Source organism: Odontesthes bonariensis, chromosome 14 (assembly GCF_027942865.1).
Source record: "Odontesthes bonariensis isolate fOdoBon6 chromosome 14, fOdoBon6.hap1, whole genome shotgun sequence".
NCBI classification, from domain to species: Eukaryota; Metazoa; Chordata; class Actinopteri; order Atheriniformes; family Atherinopsidae; genus Odontesthes; species Odontesthes bonariensis.
Window position 1 is genome coordinate 935571 of NC_134519.1, and position 18158 is coordinate 953728.

Genomic DNA, 18158 nt, shown 5'->3' on the forward strand with positions numbered 1-18158 from the left:
TGTGACACATTCTAAAGAAAACAGTCAGGACAGAGAACCCACTCTGTAGCATTCCCCTGTTAGCGTGAAGCTAACCCTGTTAGCATGAAGCATTCCCCTGTTAGCATGAAGCATTCCTCTGTTAGCATGAAGCATTTCCCTGTTAGCATGAAGCTAACCCTGTTAGCATGAAGCATTCCCCTGTTAGCATGAAGCATTCCTCTGTTAGCATGAAGCATTCCTCTGTTAGCATGAAGCATTCCCCTGTTAGCATGAAGCATTTCCCTGTTAGCATGAAGCTAACCCTGTTAGTATGAAGCATTCCCCTGTTAGCATGAAGCTAACCCTGTTAGTATGAAGCATTCCCCTGTTAGCATAAAGCTAACCCTGTTAGCATGAAGCATTCCTCTGTTAGCATGAAGCATTCCCCTGTTAGCATGAAGCTAACCCTGTTAGTATGAAGCATTCCCCTGTTAGCATGAAGCTAACCCTGTTAGCATGCAGGGAACAGCAGAAAGAGCTTTAAAATGGCTCCTGTGTTTGGTTTCCTTTATGTGTAGAGCCTGATTATAATCCACTGCAGACATGCTGATCCCTGTATTACATAAACTTTTTAAAACTCGTCTTAAAACCCATTTTTATGCCCTGGCTTTTAACCCAGCATGAGACTCTGTTTCTGTTATTGTTTTATTGTTTTTATTGTTTTAATATTGTTGTTGTTTATTGTTGTTTTTGCATTGTTCTTGTGTTTTCTGCCTTGTATTTTGTGTTGTACAGCACTTTGTTTCAGCCACGGCTGTGTTAAAAGGCTTTATAAATAGAGTTGAGTTGAGTTGAGATAAACTCACATTTATTTTTCATCCCTAAATAAATTCTGTAAACGTATTTAATGATTCCTCTAATATTCAGAACAGTGATAAATGTTGAGTCTCCCAAATGATGCTCAGATACAGTCAGTGTAGTAACCGTTGGTCCAAATGTACCCAGAATTATGGGGGAATGGTTGTGTTGTCGCTGCGTCCCGTTCAAACAGCGACAGATCGCTGAGATATTTGGAACTTTTCAGGGTTACATAAGTCACGTGACCATCTCTGCTGTCTGTGACTCCGCCCACTCAGGTCACCGGCTGGATGACGTTCCAGCCGTGCGACGCCACCTGGTGAGAAGAAGCTCCAGAGGGCCGATCGTACACCTGAGCAAAGACCAGACCAGTGGACCCCCGAAGCCGCCGCTGCGCGCAGACCGCACGCCTCATGAGGTCAGGGGGCGGAGCTTAGCATGCTTCATCTCTTTCATTTCCACTGACACAGTTCAGCTGCTTCATCTCTTTCATTTCCACTGATACAGATCAGCTGCTTCATCTCTTTCATTTCCACTGACACAGATCAGCTGCTTCATCTCTTTCATTTCCACTGATACAGATCAGCTGCTTCATCTCTTTCATTTCCACTGATACAGATCAGCTGCTTCATCTCTTTCATTTCCACTGACACAGATCAGCTGCTTCATCTCTTTCATTTCCACTGACACAGATCAGCTGCTTCATCTCTTTCATTTCCACTGACACAGATCAGCTGCTTCATCTCTTGAGTTTCTGGCCTTCTCTCTCTCTCTGACAGTTAAAGAAGCTGAGGAGCACCATATAAAGCTGATTTCCGGTTGAAATGATCAAAGTGTTGTTGAACTGAAAGAGAAAAGTTCTCCTCAGTTGGACCTGTTTGATGCTTGCTGCATGTGTTAATGAGTGAAACAGCAGGTTCTCAGTGGAAGACGAAGGAAGATGGCTTCCTGCCTCCTTTCTTTGTGCTGAAGCTGACAGGATTCACAGGAATGTTGGAGGCTTTGTTCAGTTTAAGTGAAGGTTGATTAGAGTCCAGGTGCTTTGGTGGGAACGGGATCACGTGATGCGATTCCCAACAACAAAACAAGCGTAATGTCCAAACTGAGGCTGAGAAGGGGGCGAAAGACGAGCCCGGAGTCTGAGCGGCTTAATCCAGGTGGCATTGTGAGCAGGTGACACCCTGGAGAGTCGCTCAGGTGGAGCAGGTAAAGTCCGGGCTCAGCCTCCGCTCGGCTCACTTTGTTTCGCTCGTCAGGATGGTGAGTTTGGACCTGAAGACTCCACAGAACAAGGTACGCTTCAGACAGCCTGAAACCAGTTTACCTGCGTTCAGACTGGGTCAAACTGGTGTGTGAGTTCCGTTTGAATCTGATTAGTTCTGCTGTCACCTGCTTCGCCTTTTTTCCTTCAGCGCCACCTGCTCATTAAGACTGAAACTATATCTAACTAAATATTTTTATATTTATATTGTATTATATGTATTTATATATTTTATATATTTTTATAATATTTATATTTTATATATTTTTTATTATATTTATATTTGATATATTTTTTATTATATTTATATTTTATATTATATTAATATTTAATATATTTTTTACATTTGCTGTTACATTTGGTGGTCCTGGCGCTCCCTGTCCCACCCTGGATCCTCTTGCTTGATGTTTGGGCCCCTCGGTGTTACATTTCATGGGTCTGTGTGCGGCAGGTGTTCGTGGAGCTGAACGAGCTGGTGATCGACGGGAACCAGGAGCTGCAGTGGAGGGAGACGGCTCGATGGATCAAGTTTGAGGAGGAGGTGGATGAGGAGACGGAGCGCTGGGGGAGGCCTCGCATCGCCTCCCTGTCCTTCCGATCGCTGCTGGAGCTCCGGAAAACCATCTCCCACGGTGAGCAGGGGGCTCTCTGCTGCCCCCAGTGGACAGCGTTATCCTCCTGTTTCTCTTTATTTCAGGGAACTAATTATTTACATACTTTATATTATTTATTTATTTATTTATATACTTTTAGAATGAAAACAGTTCTGAATAAACCGCCGAGGGAAGATAGGAAGAAGAACTGACTGGCAGGGTTAAAGTGACATCACAACATCTGGCACAGCTGCCTGTCAGTCTATGAGCAGGGCTAAAGTGACATCACAACATCTGGCACAGCTGCCTGTCAGTCTCTGAGCAGGGTTAAAGTGACATCACAACATTTGGCACAGCTGCCTGTCAGTCTTTGAGCAGGGTTAAAGTGACATCACAACATCTGGCACAGCTGCCTGTCAGTCTGTGAGCAGGGTTAAAGTGACATCACAACATCTGGCACAGCTGCCTGTCAGTCTATGAGCAGGGTTAAAGTGACATCACAACATCTGGCACAGCTGCCTGTCAGTCTGTGAGCAGGGTTAAAGTGACATCACAACATCTGGCACAGCTGCCTGTCAGTCTATGAGCAGGGCTAAAGTGACATCACAACATCTGGCACAGCTGCCTGTCAGTCTTTGAGCAGGGTTAAAGTGACATCACAACATCTGGCACAGCTGCCTGTCAGTCTGTGAGCAGGGCTAAAGTGACATCACAACATCTGGCACAGCTGCCTGTCAGTCTGTTAGCAGGGTTAAAGTGACATCACAACATCTGGCACAGCTGCCTGTCAGTCTGTGAGCAGGGCTAAAGTGACATCACAACATCTGGCACAGCTGCCTGTCAGTCTGTTAGCAGGGTTAAAGTGACATCACAACATCTGGCACAGCTGCCTGTCAGTCTGTGAGCAGGGCTAAAGTGACATCACAACATCTGGCACAGCTGCCTGTCAGTCTGTGAGCAGGGCTAAAGTGACATCACAACATCTGGCACAGCTGCCTGTCAGTCTATGAGCAGGGTTAAAGTGACATCACAACATCTGGCACAGCTGCCTGTCAGTCTGTGAGCAGGGTTAAAGTGACATCACAACATCTGGCACAGCTGCCTGTCAGTCTGTGAGCAGGGTTAAAGTGACATCACAACATCTGGCACAGCTGCCTGTCAGTCTATGAGCAGGGTTAAAGTGACATCACAACATCTGGCACAGCTGCCTGTCAGTCTGTGAGCAGGGCTAAAGTGACATCACAACATCTGGCACAGCTGCCTGTCAGTCTGTGAGCAGGGTTAAAGTGACATCACAACATCTGGCACAGCTGCCTGTCAGTCTATGAGCAGGGTTAAAGTGACATCACAAAATCTAGCACAGCTGCCTGTCAGTCTGTGAGCAGGGTTAAAGTGATATCACAACATCTGGCACAGCTGCCTGTCAGTCTATGAGCAGGGTTAAAGTGACATCACAACATCTGGCACAGCTGCCTGTCAGTCTGTGAGCAGGGTTAAAGTGACATCACAACATCTGGCACAGCTGCCTGTCAGTCTGTGAGCAGGGTTAAAGTGACATCACAACATTTGGCACAGCTGCCTGTCAGTCTTTGAGCAGGGCTAAAGTGACATCACAACATCTGGCACAGCTGCCTGTCAGTCTGTGAGCAGGGTTAAAGTGACATCACAACATTTGGCACAGCTGCCTGTCAGTCTTTGAGCAGGGCTAAAGTGACATCACAACATTTGGCACAGCTGCCTGTCAGTCTGTGAGCAGGGTTAAAGTGACATCACAACATCTGGCACAGCTGCCTGTCAGTCTATGAGCAGGGTTAAAGTGACATCACAACATCTGGCACAGCTGCCTGTCAGTCTGTGAGCAGGGCTAAAGTGACATCACAACATCTGGCACAGCTGCCTGTCAGTCTGTGAGCAGGGTTAAAGTGACATCACAACATCTGGCACAGCTGCCTGTCAGTCTATGAGCAGGGTTAAAGTGACATCACAAAATCTAGCACAGCTGCCTGTCAGTCTGTGAGCAGGGTTAAAGTGATATCACAACATCTGGCACAGCTGCCTGTCAGTCTATGAGCAGGGTTAAAGTGACATCACAACATCTGGCACAGCTGCCTGTCAGTCTGTGAGCAGGGTTAAAGTGACATCACAACATCTGGCACAGCTGCCTGTCAGTCTGTGAGCAGGGTTAAAGTGACATCACAACATTTGGCACAGCTGCCTGTCAGTCTTTGAGCAGGGCTAAAGTGACATCACAACATCTGGCACAGCTGCCTGTCAGTCTGTGAGCAGGGTTAAAGTGACATCACAACATTTGGCACAGCTGCCTGTCAGTCTTTGAGCAGGGCTAAAGTGACATCACAACATTTGGCACAGCTGCCTGTCAGTCTGTGAGCAGGGTTAAAGTGACATCACAACATCTGGCACAGCTGCCTGTCAGTCTGTGAGCAGGGCTAAAGTGACATCACAACATCTGGCACAGCTGCCTGTCAGTCTGTGAGCAGGGTTAAAGTGACATCACAACATCTGGCACAGCTGCCTGTCAGTCTGTGAGCAGGGTTAAAGTGACATCACAACATCTGGCACAGCTGCCTGTCAGTCTGTGAGCAGGGCTAAAGTGACATCACAACATCTGGCACAGCTGCCTGTCAGTCTGTGAGCAGGGCTAAAGTGACATCACAACATCTGGCACAGCTGCCTGTCAGTCTGTGAGCAGGGTTAAAGTGACATCACAACATCTGGCACAGCTGCCTGTCAGTCTGTGAGCAGGGCTAAAGTGACATCACAACATCTGGCACAGCTGCCTGTCAGTCTGTGAGCAGGGTTAAAGTGACATCACAACATCTGGCACAGCTGCCTGTCAGTCTAACCAGAGCTATAGAGTTACAGAGTTGCGACACGCTTTGAAGTCGCCGCTCGGGCTGTCACGTGGTTCATGTGAGCCTCCTAAACATCACAGCGCTGTCAGTCAGTCTGTTTTTCTTTTTTGGAGCGCAGAGACACATTTATCACCATTTTAAATGGTAGAGGGTACCCCTGCATGCTAGCAGTGGGCAGCTACCTGGTCCTCCTTTATACTGAATCATGCCAGAGGTCCAGCTTACCTTCAGATCTACATCCTCCAACAGAGCCTGATGTTACTGTCTGTTCTCAGGATTTACTCCTGTTGGCCCAAACACTCCATCTGTAGAAGATGTCATTCAGTCTGTCTGTTCTCTGGTGTCAGATGGACAATGAGCCCCCCCCCCCCCCCCCCCCCCCCCGCGACCCGACCGACGGATTCAGCGGGTATAATGGATGGATGGATGGATTAAAATATGAATTTAACTTTTTTTCTGGTTAAAACCATATTAATGACTAAATAAATGTGTCAGTTGTGAAAAAATAAACAAAACAGATTTAAACCAAACATTTTATTATAAAATGTCATCATGGAAAATGTAAAACAAGCCTTAATAAAGAAGTTATTTTACTGCTATTTATACTGTTGGGTAGATTAATCTGCAACAATGAACTGTATTTGATCAAATTTAAGGGTTTGGACATTGTAGAAATCGGCTGAAGCCCTAATGAGGGTTGATCCATGACAGCAGCGAGCACCACATCTGCTGACCTCCCTGACAACAACAACAGAGAAATTAATAAATTCATTATCACAGCTGCAAAGTCATGCTGAAAAAAACTTACTTAATTAAAGACCAGTCAGCTAACGCCTCACTATGCCAAAAATGTTGTAATTTAATCAATTTACCGGAGAAAATACGTCTGAAATACCAAAAATGTATTAAATATATAGTATTTTGGTAATGTTTTAAAACCTAACAATCAAAACAACTTTACATTATGTCACCTGACAATAAAAAGTTAACGGACTTTAGTGAAATGATCACGTTAGCCTCCCTTACCAAGCTTTAAGCTAGGTCCCTAAATCCATTACAATTTTAACATCAACATCGACATTTCATGCTAACCAAATATAAAAATAACGATGTCTAAGAGTATACTTCTGATAGATAATGCTTAAAAATGTAAACAACGTTTAAAATGCTGTTATTTTATTAACTTACCAGTAATTGTTCTTGACGAGTAATTGAGGTTAACGGAGCTGCGTCCCTTGTTTGGAACTATCGGCGTCTCCGTGACCCACGTGACCTCCGCATTCCTTTCTTTCTGTAGAAGTCTGTGGGAGTGTCGCCACTCTCTTTTTACACCACTCTGAGTCTAACCCCTTGATGATGATGTCATGTTGCCGTGGTTTCCCCCCGATGATGATGTCCCGTTGCCGTGGTTGCAGGCGCCGTCCTCCTGGACCTGAAGCAGAGGACTCTGCCCGGCATCGCTCAGCAGGTGGTGGAGCAGATGGTGATCTCAGACCAGATCAGGGCCGAAGACCGAGCCAACGTGCTGAGAGCTCTGCTGCTGCGACACAGGTGCACGTGCACAGCTGTCACATGCACAGCTGTCACATGCACACCTGTCACATGCACACCTGTCAGGTTCACACGCACACCTGTCACATAAACAGCTGTCAGGTGCACAGCTGTCACATGCACAGCTGTCACATGCACACCTGTCACATAAACAGCTGTCAGGTGCACAGCTGTCACATGCACAGCTGTCAGGTGCACAGCTGTCACATAAACAGCTGTCACATGCACAGCTGTCAGGTGCACAGCTGTCACATGCACAGCTGTCACATGCACAGCTGTCACATAAACAGCTGTCACATGCACAGCTGTCAGGTGCACAGCTGTCACATGCACAGCTGTCACATAAACAGCTGTCACATGCACAGCTGTCACATGCACAGCTGTCACATGCACAGCTGTCACATGCACACCTGTCAGGTGCACAGCTGTCACATGCACAGCTGTCAGGTGCACAGCTGTCACATAAACAGCTGTCACATGCACAGCTGTCAGGTGCACAGCTGTCACATAAACAGCTGTCACATGCACAGCTGTCACATGCACAGCTGTCACATAAACAGCTGTCACATGCACAGCTGTCACATGCACAGCTGTCACATGCACAGCTGTCACATGCACACCTGTCAGGTGCACACCTGTCACATGCACAGCTGTCACATGCACACCTGTCACATGCACACCTGTCACATAAACAGCTGTCAGGTTCACACGCACACCTGTCACATAAACAGCTGTCAGGTGCACAGCTGTCACATGCACAGCTGTCACATGCACACCTGTCACATAAACAGCTGTCAGGTGCACAGCTGTCACATGCACAGCTGTCACATGCACACCTGTCACATAAACAGCTGTCAGGTGCACAGCTGTCACATGCACAGCTGTCACATGCACACCTGTCACATGCACAGCTGTCAGGTGCACAGCTGTCACATAAACAGCTGTCACATGCACAGCTGTCAGGTGCACAGCTGTCACATGCACAGCTGTCACATGCACAGCTGTCACATAAACAGCTGTCACATGCACAGCTGTCAGGTGCACAGCTGTCACATGCACAGCTGTCACATGCACACCTGTCAGGTGCACACCTGTCACATGCACAGCTGTCACATGCACACCTGTCACATGCACACCTGTCACATAAACAGCTGTCACATGCACAGCTGTCACATGCACACCTGTCACATAAACAGCTGTCACATGCACAGCTGTCACATGCACAGCTGTCACATAAACAGCTGTCACATGCACAGCTGTCACATGCACAGCTGTCACATGCACAGCTGTCACATGCACACCTGTCAGGTGCACACCTGTCACATGCACAGCTGTCACATGCACACCTGTCACATGCACACCTGTCACATAAACAGCTGTCACATGCACAGCTGTCACATGCACACCTGTCACATAAACAGCTGTCACATGCACACCTGTCACATGCACACCTGTCACATGCACAGCTGTCACATGCACACCTGTCACATAAACAGCTGTCACATGCACACCTGTCACATAAACAGCTGTCACATGCACAGCTGTCAGGTGCACAGCTGTCACATAAACAGCTGTCACATGCACAGCTGTCACATGCACACCTGTCACATGCACACCTGTCACATAAACAGCTGTCACATGCACACCTGTCACATGCACAGCTGTCACATGCACAGCTGTCACATGCACAGCTGTCAGGTGCACAGCTGTCACATGCACAGCTGTCACATGCACACCTGTCACATGCACAGCTGTCACATGCACAGCTGTCACATGCACAGCTGTCACATGCACAGCTGTCACATAAACAGCTTTCACATGCACAGCTGTCACATGCACAGCTGTCACATGCACACCTGTCACATGCACAGCTGTCACGTGCACAGCTGTCACATGCACAGCTGTCACATGCACACCTGTCACATGCACAGCTGTCAGGTGCACAGCTGTCACATGCACAGCTGTCACATGCACACCTGTCACATGCACAGCTGTCAGGTGCACAGCTGTCACATGCACAGCTGTCACATGCACACCTGTCACATAAACAGCTGTCACATAAACAGCTGTCACATGCACACCTGTCACATGCACACCTGTCACATAAACAGCTGTCACATGCACACCTGTCACATGCACACCTGTCACATGCACACCTGTCACATGCACACCTGTCACATGCACAGCTGTCACATGCACAGCTGTCACATAAACAGCTGTCACATAAACAGCTGTCACATGCACAGCTGTCACATAAACAGCTGTCACATAAACAGCTGTCACATGCACACCTGTCACATGCACACCTGTCACATGCACAGCTGTCACATAAACAGCTGTCACATAAACAGCTGTCACATAAACAGCTGTCACATGCACACCTGTCACATGCACAGCTGTCACATAAACAGCTGTCACATAAACAGCTGTCACATGCACACCTGTCACATGCACACCTGTCACATGCACACCTGTCACATGCACACCTGTCACATGCACACCTGTCACATGCACAGCTGTCAGGTGCACAGCTGTCACATGCACAGCTGTCACATAAACAGCTGTCACATGCACACCTGTCACATGCACACCTGTCACATGCACACCTGTCACATGCACACCTGTCACATGCACAGCTGTCACATAAACAGCTGTCACATGCACACCTGTCACATGCACACCTGTCACATAAACAGCTGTCACATGCACACCTGTCACATGCACACCTGTCACATGCACACCTGTCACATGCACAGCTGTCACATGCACACCTGTCACATGCACAGCTGTCACATGCACAGCTGTCAAATGCACACCTGTCACATGCACACCTGTCACATGCACAGCTGTCAGGTGCACAGCTGTCACATGCACAGCTGTCACATGCACACCTGTCAGGTGCACACCTGTCAGGTGCACAGCTGTCACATGCACAGCTGTCACATGCACAGCTGTCACATGCACAGCTGTCACATGCACAGCTGTCACATGCACACCTGTCAGGTGCACAGCTGTCACATGCACACCTGTCACATGCACAGCTGTCACATGCACAGCTGTCACATGCACACCTGTCAGGTGCACAGCTGTCACATGCACAGCTGTCACATGCACAGCTGTCACATGCACACCTGTCACATGCACACCTGTCACATGCACAGCTGTCAGGTGCACAGCTGTCACATGCACAGCTGTCACATGCACACCTGTCACATGCACAGCTGTCAGGTGCACAGCTGTCACATGCACAGCTGTCACATGCACAGCTGTCACATGCACACCTGTCACATGCACAGCTGTCACATGCAGAGCTGTCACATGCACAGCTGTCACATAAACAGCTGTCACATGCACACCTGTCACATGCACACCTGTCACATGCACAGCTGTCACATGCACAGCTGTCACATGCACACCTGTCACATGCACAGCTGTCACATAAACAGCTTTCACATGCACAGCTGTCACATGCACAATCTGTCACATGCACAGCTGTCACATGCACAGCTGTCACATGCACACCTGTCACATGCACAGCTGTCACATAAACAGCTTTCACATGCACAGCTGTCACGTGCACAGCTGTCACGTGCACAGCTGTCACATAAACAGCTGTCACATGCACACCTGTCACATGCACAGCTGTCACATGCACACCTGTCACATGCACACCTGTCAGGTGCACACCTGTCACATGCACAGCTGTCAGGTGCACAGCTGTCACATGCACAGCTGTCACATGCACACCTGTCACATGCACAGCTGTCAGGTGCACACCTGTCACATGCACAGCTGTCAGGTGCACAGCTGTCACATGCACACCTGTCACATAAACAGCTGTCAGGTGCACAGCTGTCACATGCACACCTGTCACATGCACAGCTGTCACATAAACAGCTGTCACATGCACACCTGTCACATGCACACCTGTCACATAAACAGCTGTCAAATGCACACCTGTCACATGCACACCTGTCACATGCACACCTGTCACATGCACAGCTGTCAGGTGCACAGCTGTCACATGCACAGCTGTCAGGTGCACAGCTGTCACATGCACACCTGTCACATAAACAGCTGTCACATGCACACCTGTCACATGCACACCTGTCACATAAACAGCTGTCACATGCACACCTGTCACATGCACACCTGTCACATAAACAGCTGTCACATGCACACCTGTCACATAAACAGCTGTCACATGCACACCTGTCACATGCACACCTGTCACATAAACAGCTGTCACATGCACACCTGTCACATGCACACCTGTCACATGCACACCTGTCACATGCACACCTGTCACATGCACACCTGTCAGGTGCACAGCTGTCACATGCACACCTGTCACATGCACACCTGTCACATGCACACCTGTCACATGCACAGCTGTCAGGTGCACAGCTGTCACATGCACACCTGTCACATGCACACCTGTCACATGCACACCTGTCACATGCACAGCTGTCAGGTGCACAGCTGTCACATGCACAGCTGTCACATGCACACCTGTCACATGCACACCTGTCACATAAACAGCTGTCACATGCACACCTGTCACATGCACACCTGTCACATGCACACCTGTCACATGCACAGCTGTCACATGCACAGCTGTCACATGCACAGCTGTCACATGCACAGCTGTCACATGCACAGCTGTCACATGCACAGCTGTCACATGCACAGCTGTCACATGCACAGCTGTCACATGCACACCTGTCACATGCACAGCTGTCACATGCACACCTGTCACATGCACAGCTGTCACATGCACACCTGTCACATGCACAGCTGTCACATGCACAGCTGTCACATGCACACCTGTCACATGCACAGCTGTCACATGCACACCTGTCACATGCACACCTGTCACATGCACAGCTGTCACATGCACACCTGTCACATGCACACCTGTCACATAAACAGCTGTCACATGCACAGCTGTCAGGTGCACAGCTGTCACATGCACAGCTGTCAGGTGCACAGCTGTCACATGCACAGCTGTCACATGCACAGCTGTCAGGTGCACAGCTGTCACATGCACAGCTGTCACATGCACAGCTGTCAGGTGCACAGCTGTCACATGCACAGCTGTCACATGCACAGCTGTCAATTTCACAGCTGTCACATGCACAGCTGTCACATAAACAGCTGTCACATGCACAGCTGTCACATGCACAGCTGTCACATGCACAGCTGTCAGGTGCACAGCTGTCACATGCACAGCTGTCAGGTGCACAGCTGTCACATGCACACCTGTCACATGCACACCTGTCACATGCACAGCTGTCACATGCACACCTGTCACATAAACAGCTGTCACATGCACACCTGTCACATAAACAGCTGTCACATGCACACCTGTCACATGCACACCTGTCACATAAACAGCTGTCACATGCACACCTGTCACATGCACACCTGTCACATGCACACCTGTCACATAAACAGCTGTCACATGCACACCTGTCACATGCACACCTGTCACATGCACACCTGTCACATAAACAGCTGTCACATGCACACCTGTCACATAAACAGCTGTCACATGCACAGCTGTCACATGCACACCTGTCACATGCACACCTGTCACATAAACAGCTGTCACATAAACAGCTGTCACATAAACAGCTGTCACATGCACACCTGTCACATGCACACCTGTCACATAAACAGCTGTCACATGCACACCTGTCACATAAACAGCTGTCACATGCACACCTGTCACATGCACACCTGTCACATGCACAGCTGTCACATAAACAGCTGTCACATAAACAGCTGTCACATGCACACCTGTCACATGCACACCTGTCAGGTGCACAGCTGTCACATGCACACCTGTCACATGCACACCTGTCACATGCACACCTGTCACATGCACAGCTGTCAGGTGCACAGCTGTCACATGCACAGCTGTCACATAAACAGCTGTCACATGCACACCTGTCACATGCACACCTGTCACATAAACAGCTGTCACATGCACACCTGTCACATGCACACCTGTCACATGCACACCTGTCACATGCACACCTGTCACATGCACAGCTGTCACATGCACACCTGTCACATGCACAGCTGTCACATGCACAGCTGTCAAATGCACACCTGTCACATGCACAGCTGTCACATGCACAGCTGTCAGGTGCACAGCTGTCACATGCACAGCTGTCACATGCACAGCTGTCAGGTGCACAGCTGTCACATGCACAGCTGTCAAATGCACACCTGTCACATGCACAGCTGTCACATGCACAGCTGTCAGGTGCACAGCTGTCACATGCACAGCTGTCACATGCACAGCTGTCAGGTGCACAGCTGTCACATGCACAGCTGTCACATGCACAGCTGTTACATGCACAGCTGTCACATAAACAGCTGTCAGGTGCACAGCTGTCACATGCACAGCTGTCAGGTGCACAGCTGTCACATGCACAGCTGTCACATAAACAGCTGTCAGGTGCACAGCTGTCACATGCACAGCTGTCACATGCACACCTGTCAGGTGCACAGCTGTCACATGCACACCTGTCACATGCACAGCTGTCAGGTGCACAGCTGTCACATGCACAGCTGTCACATGCACAGCTGTCACATGCACACCTGTCACATGCACAGCTGTCACATGCACACCTGTCACATGCACACCTGTCACATGCACACCTGTCACATGCACAGCTGTCAGGTGCACAGCTGTCACATGCACAGCTGTCACATGCACACCTGTCACATGCACACCTGTCACATGCACAGCTGTCACATGCACAGCTGTCACATGCACACCTGTCACATGCACACCTGTCACATGCACACCTGTCACATGCACACCTGTCACATGCACACCTGTCACATGCACAGCTGTCACATGCACAGCTGTCACATAAACAGCTGTCACATGCACAGCTGTCACATGCACAGCTGTCACATGCACACCTGTCACATGCACACCTGTCACATGCACAGCTGTCACATAAACAGCTGTCACATGCACAGCTGTCACATGCACACCTGTCACATGCACAGCTGTCACATAAACAGCTGTCACATGCACACCTGTCACATGCACAGCTGTCACATGCACACCTGTCACATGCACAGCTGTCACATAAACAGCTGTCACATGCACAGCTGTCACATGCACAGCTGTCACATGCACACCTGTCACATGCACACCTGTCACATGCACAGCTGTCACATGCACAGCTGTCACATGCACAGCTGTCACATGCACACCTGTCACATGCACAGCTGTCACATAAACAGCTGTCACATGCACACCTGTCACATGCACAGCTGTCACATGCACAGCTGTCAGGTGCACAGCTGTCACATGCACAGCTGTCACATGCACACCTGTCACATGCACAGCTGTCAGGTGCACACCTGTCACATGCACAGCTGTCACATGCACACCTGTCAGGTGCACAGCTGTCACATAAACAGCTGTCACATAAACAGCTGTCACATGCACACCTGTCACATGCACACCTGTCACATGCACACCTGTCACATGCACACCTGTCACATAAACAGCTGTCACATAAACAGCTGTCACATGCACACCTGTCACATGCACACCTGTCACATAAACAGCTGTCACATGCACAGCTGTCACATGCACACCTGTCACATGCACACCTGTCACATGCACACCTGTCACATGCACAGCTGTCAGGTGCACAGCTGTCACATGCACAGCTGTCAGGTGCACAGCTGTCACATGCACAGCTGTCACATGCACAGCTGTCAGGTGCACAGCTGTCACCTGCACACCTGTCACATGCACACCTTTCAGGCTCACATGCACACCTGTCAGGTTCACATGCACACCTTTCAGGCTCACATGCACACCTGTCAGGTTCACATGCACACCTTTCAGGCTCACATGCACACCTGTCAGGCTCACATGCACACCTGTCAGGTTCACATGCACACCTGTCAGGTTCACATGCACACCTGTCAGGCTCACATGCACACCTGTCAGGCTCACATGCACACCTGTCAGGTTCACACGCACACCTGTCAGGCTCACATGCACACCTGTCAGGCTCACATGCACACCTGTCCATCATCCATTAATCCATCAGGAAGTTTGCATTACCATCTCCTCCTCCTCCTCCTTCTCCTCCTCCTCCTCCTCCTCCTCCTCCTCCTCCTCCTCCTCCTCCTCCTCCTTCTCCTCCTCCTCCTCCTCCTCCTCCTCCTTCTTCTCCTCCTCCTCCTCCTCCTCCTCCTCCTTCTCCTCCTCCTCCTCCTCCTCCTCCTCCTCCTTCTTCTCCTCCTCCTCCTCCTCCTCCTCTTCTTCTTCTCCTTCTCCTCCTTCTTCTCCTTCTCCTCCTCCTCCTCCTCCTTCTCCTCCTCCTTCTTCTCCTCCTCAGCCATCCCAGTGATGAGAAAGATCACAGCCTGTTCAGCAGGAACATCCCTGCAGCCAACATGGCCTCCCTGACTGATAACGGCCGGTCAGAGTTCTCCGTGCACCCCCCCCCTCACAGAGAGGCTGATGGGGAGAAGCCCAAGGTAAGAGAAGCTGTGTGTTTGTTCCAGACCAGGTGAGCGTTTCCGCTCTGAGGGAGGAGCCTGCTGGGGTCTCTTACCTGGACTTTGTTCTCTTTCTAGAAGGAAGTGTCCCCCCTTTGCAACGCCAGGTCCAAACATGAGGTGAAGCTGATGGAGAAGATCCCAGAGCGAGCTGAGGCCACCGTGGTGCTTGTAGGTACGAATCAGACCAGATCAGATTCCTGATTCAGTGACAGATGCAACAGAGACTGATTGGGAGGATGATCAATAGTTCAGTCTCAGAGAGGTTTAGTTGAAGGTGTAGATCCTTTATACATGAGGAGATCTAGAAGAGATGAGCTGAGATTCATGCTAACACTGTTGGAATGAAGGTACAACTGGGTATCATCTGCGTAGCAGTGAAGCCGTGAGAAGCGATGACTGGACCCCAGCAGGCGGTGGATGGGTCAAACACAAACGGTCCTGGTACTGAGCCATGGGGCACAAAACTATTGTCCAGAAAACTCTAAGTATTCATCCCTTGTAATGAGGACAATGAAGATAATAGCATGATGGTTTGATCTACATCAGTGGTTTTCAAAGTGGGGGCCACCAGGGGCCGCTAGGTGGGCCACCAGGGGGCGCTAGGGGGGCCACCAGGGGGCGCTAGGGGGCCACCAGGGGCCGCTAGGGGGCCACCAGGGGCCGCTAGGGTGGCCACCAGGGGCCGCTAGGGGGCCACCAGGGGCCGCTAGGGGGGCCTCAGAAAATTGGAGGGAAGATAAGAAAAAAATGCAAAAATTAAAAAAATAGAATTCAATTTTTTTTAAACATCATTATAAAAAATAGTCACATTTTTTTAATCAGTATTGTAAAATACAATTTATAATAATATATCATATGGAAATGTTATTTGCCATGCTCGTCTTTCTGATTGGCTGCCAGTCAAAACATGGTAGACCTGGCGGTTTGCGCCTGTTCTGAAGCTGCGCTGCTCCTCAAGCTAGCATGTAGCTAGCTTAGCCAACATGGACAGATTTTTGACTTGGAAGAGACCGAAAGAACTGGCCGACTAAAATCAGAAAGTATGAGGCAGCATACATTAAGTTTGGCTTTACAGCGTCCTCTGTCTGGAGACGCTCAAACGAGTGTTCAAAACCTTCGACACTTCAGCGTCACTCGATACAAAAACATGCGGCAGACTTCTTCAGACGTAAAGAAGAGCATTTAGTCCGGCTGCATTCACACAGCGACCTGCTGTCCGTGAGGAAAAGAAGGAAAATACCTTCTAAAAGTTGATGTTTCTGTACATATTTTGTAGCATCGTCTGTGGTTTGCAAAGGGGGCCAGAAGCTAACACTGTTTGGGGGGCCTTGGCATGGAAAAGTTTGGGAACCCCTGATCTACACATGATGCACATTGATGGCAGTAGGTAACTGGGTTCATGGCTTCCTCTGCTGTGGCTGCAGGCAGCGTGGGCTTCCTGGACCAACCCTCCATGGCGTTCGTGCGGCTGCAGGAGGCGGTCCTGCTGGAGTCGGTGTTGGAGGTTCCCGTCCCGGTTAGGTTCCTCTTCCTCCTGCTGGGCCCACCCACCGCCAACCTGGACTACCACCAGATCGGACGCTCCATCTCCACACTCATGTCAGACAAGGTGAGTCCCTGCTGAGGGATGCTCGCTGCGTAACACCCCCAGGTGACACCAGACCTAATGCCGTGTTCCCTCAGCACTTCCACGAGGTGGCGTACCAAGCAGACGACCGCCAGGACCTGCTGGGAGCCATCAACCATTTCCTGGACTGCAGCGTCGTCCTCCCCCCCTCTGAGGTCGGGGGGGATGAGCTGCTCCACTCGGTCGCTCGCTTCCAAAGAGAGATGCTCAGAAAAAGGGAGGAGGAGCAGAGCAGCAAGCTGCAGGAGAAACAGGTCCAGCAGGGCGAAGGTCAGTCCCAGCCTGGTTTAGGGAACTCTTTATCAGAACACATTATAAGTAAGCCTGAACTGGAACTCTGAAGGTCAGTCCCAGCCTGGTTTAGGGAACTCTTTATCAGAACACGTTATAAGTAAGCCTGAACTGGAACTCTGCGCCTCTGTCGCCAGGGATGGGAATTGATAAGATTTTTACGATTCCAATTCCATTTTCGATTCTGCTTAACGATTCGGTTCTTTGTCGGTTCCCTTATCGATTCTCATTTGGAGAAAAAGGACAACAAACCGGTCGATTAGCATCAACTCTGTTTAGTTTAGCAGTAACACGAGTCATGACCTCACAAACCCAACAACGGTGAGGTCCACATTGGTCTATCATGGCCTGGGTAATTTAACTCTTCCTGCTCTGGTGAAAGGAGAAGCTGGAGGTAGAGGTGAACTGGGGGTAGTACCACCAGCCTCTGGCTCTGAGCCAGTCAGGCTCTGTCTCTCATGATTTCATCTAAATGTAATGCCTGAGAAGGCATTCATTTAACCTTAACCGTTACTAACAGCAGCTTTTACAATCAGGCAAATGGTGCTAACATGATAGGCAGTGTTTGTTAGTTAGTTACCTGCAGTGTT

The 18158-nt window shown here is 49.5% G+C and overlaps 1 protein-coding gene across 4 annotated transcripts in view; it reads left to right on the forward strand.

Annotated features, from left to right (window-relative positions):
* slc4a2a (solute carrier family 4 member 2a) overlaps nucleotides 1-18158 on the forward strand; it is a 69074-nt gene that overhangs the window by 29567 nt on the left and 21349 nt on the right. For 3 of the 4 annotated variants that reach the window (XM_075482471.1, XM_075482470.1, XM_075482473.1), the window contains exons 6-12: nucleotides 1098-1237; nucleotides 2532-2712; nucleotides 6962-7097; nucleotides 15485-15626; nucleotides 15726-15822; nucleotides 17075-17259; nucleotides 17334-17547. In XM_075482471.1, coding sequence (XP_075338586.1) covers nucleotides 1098-1237; nucleotides 2532-2712; nucleotides 6962-7097; nucleotides 15485-15626; nucleotides 15726-15822; nucleotides 17075-17259; nucleotides 17334-17547 — 1095 coding nt within the window. Of the gene's footprint in view, nucleotides 1-1097; nucleotides 1238-1921; nucleotides 2113-2531; nucleotides 2713-6961; nucleotides 7098-15484; nucleotides 15627-15725; nucleotides 15823-17074; nucleotides 17260-17333; nucleotides 17548-18158 lie in introns of those variants that run through there. The other variant, XM_075482474.1, reaches the window with a different exon arrangement.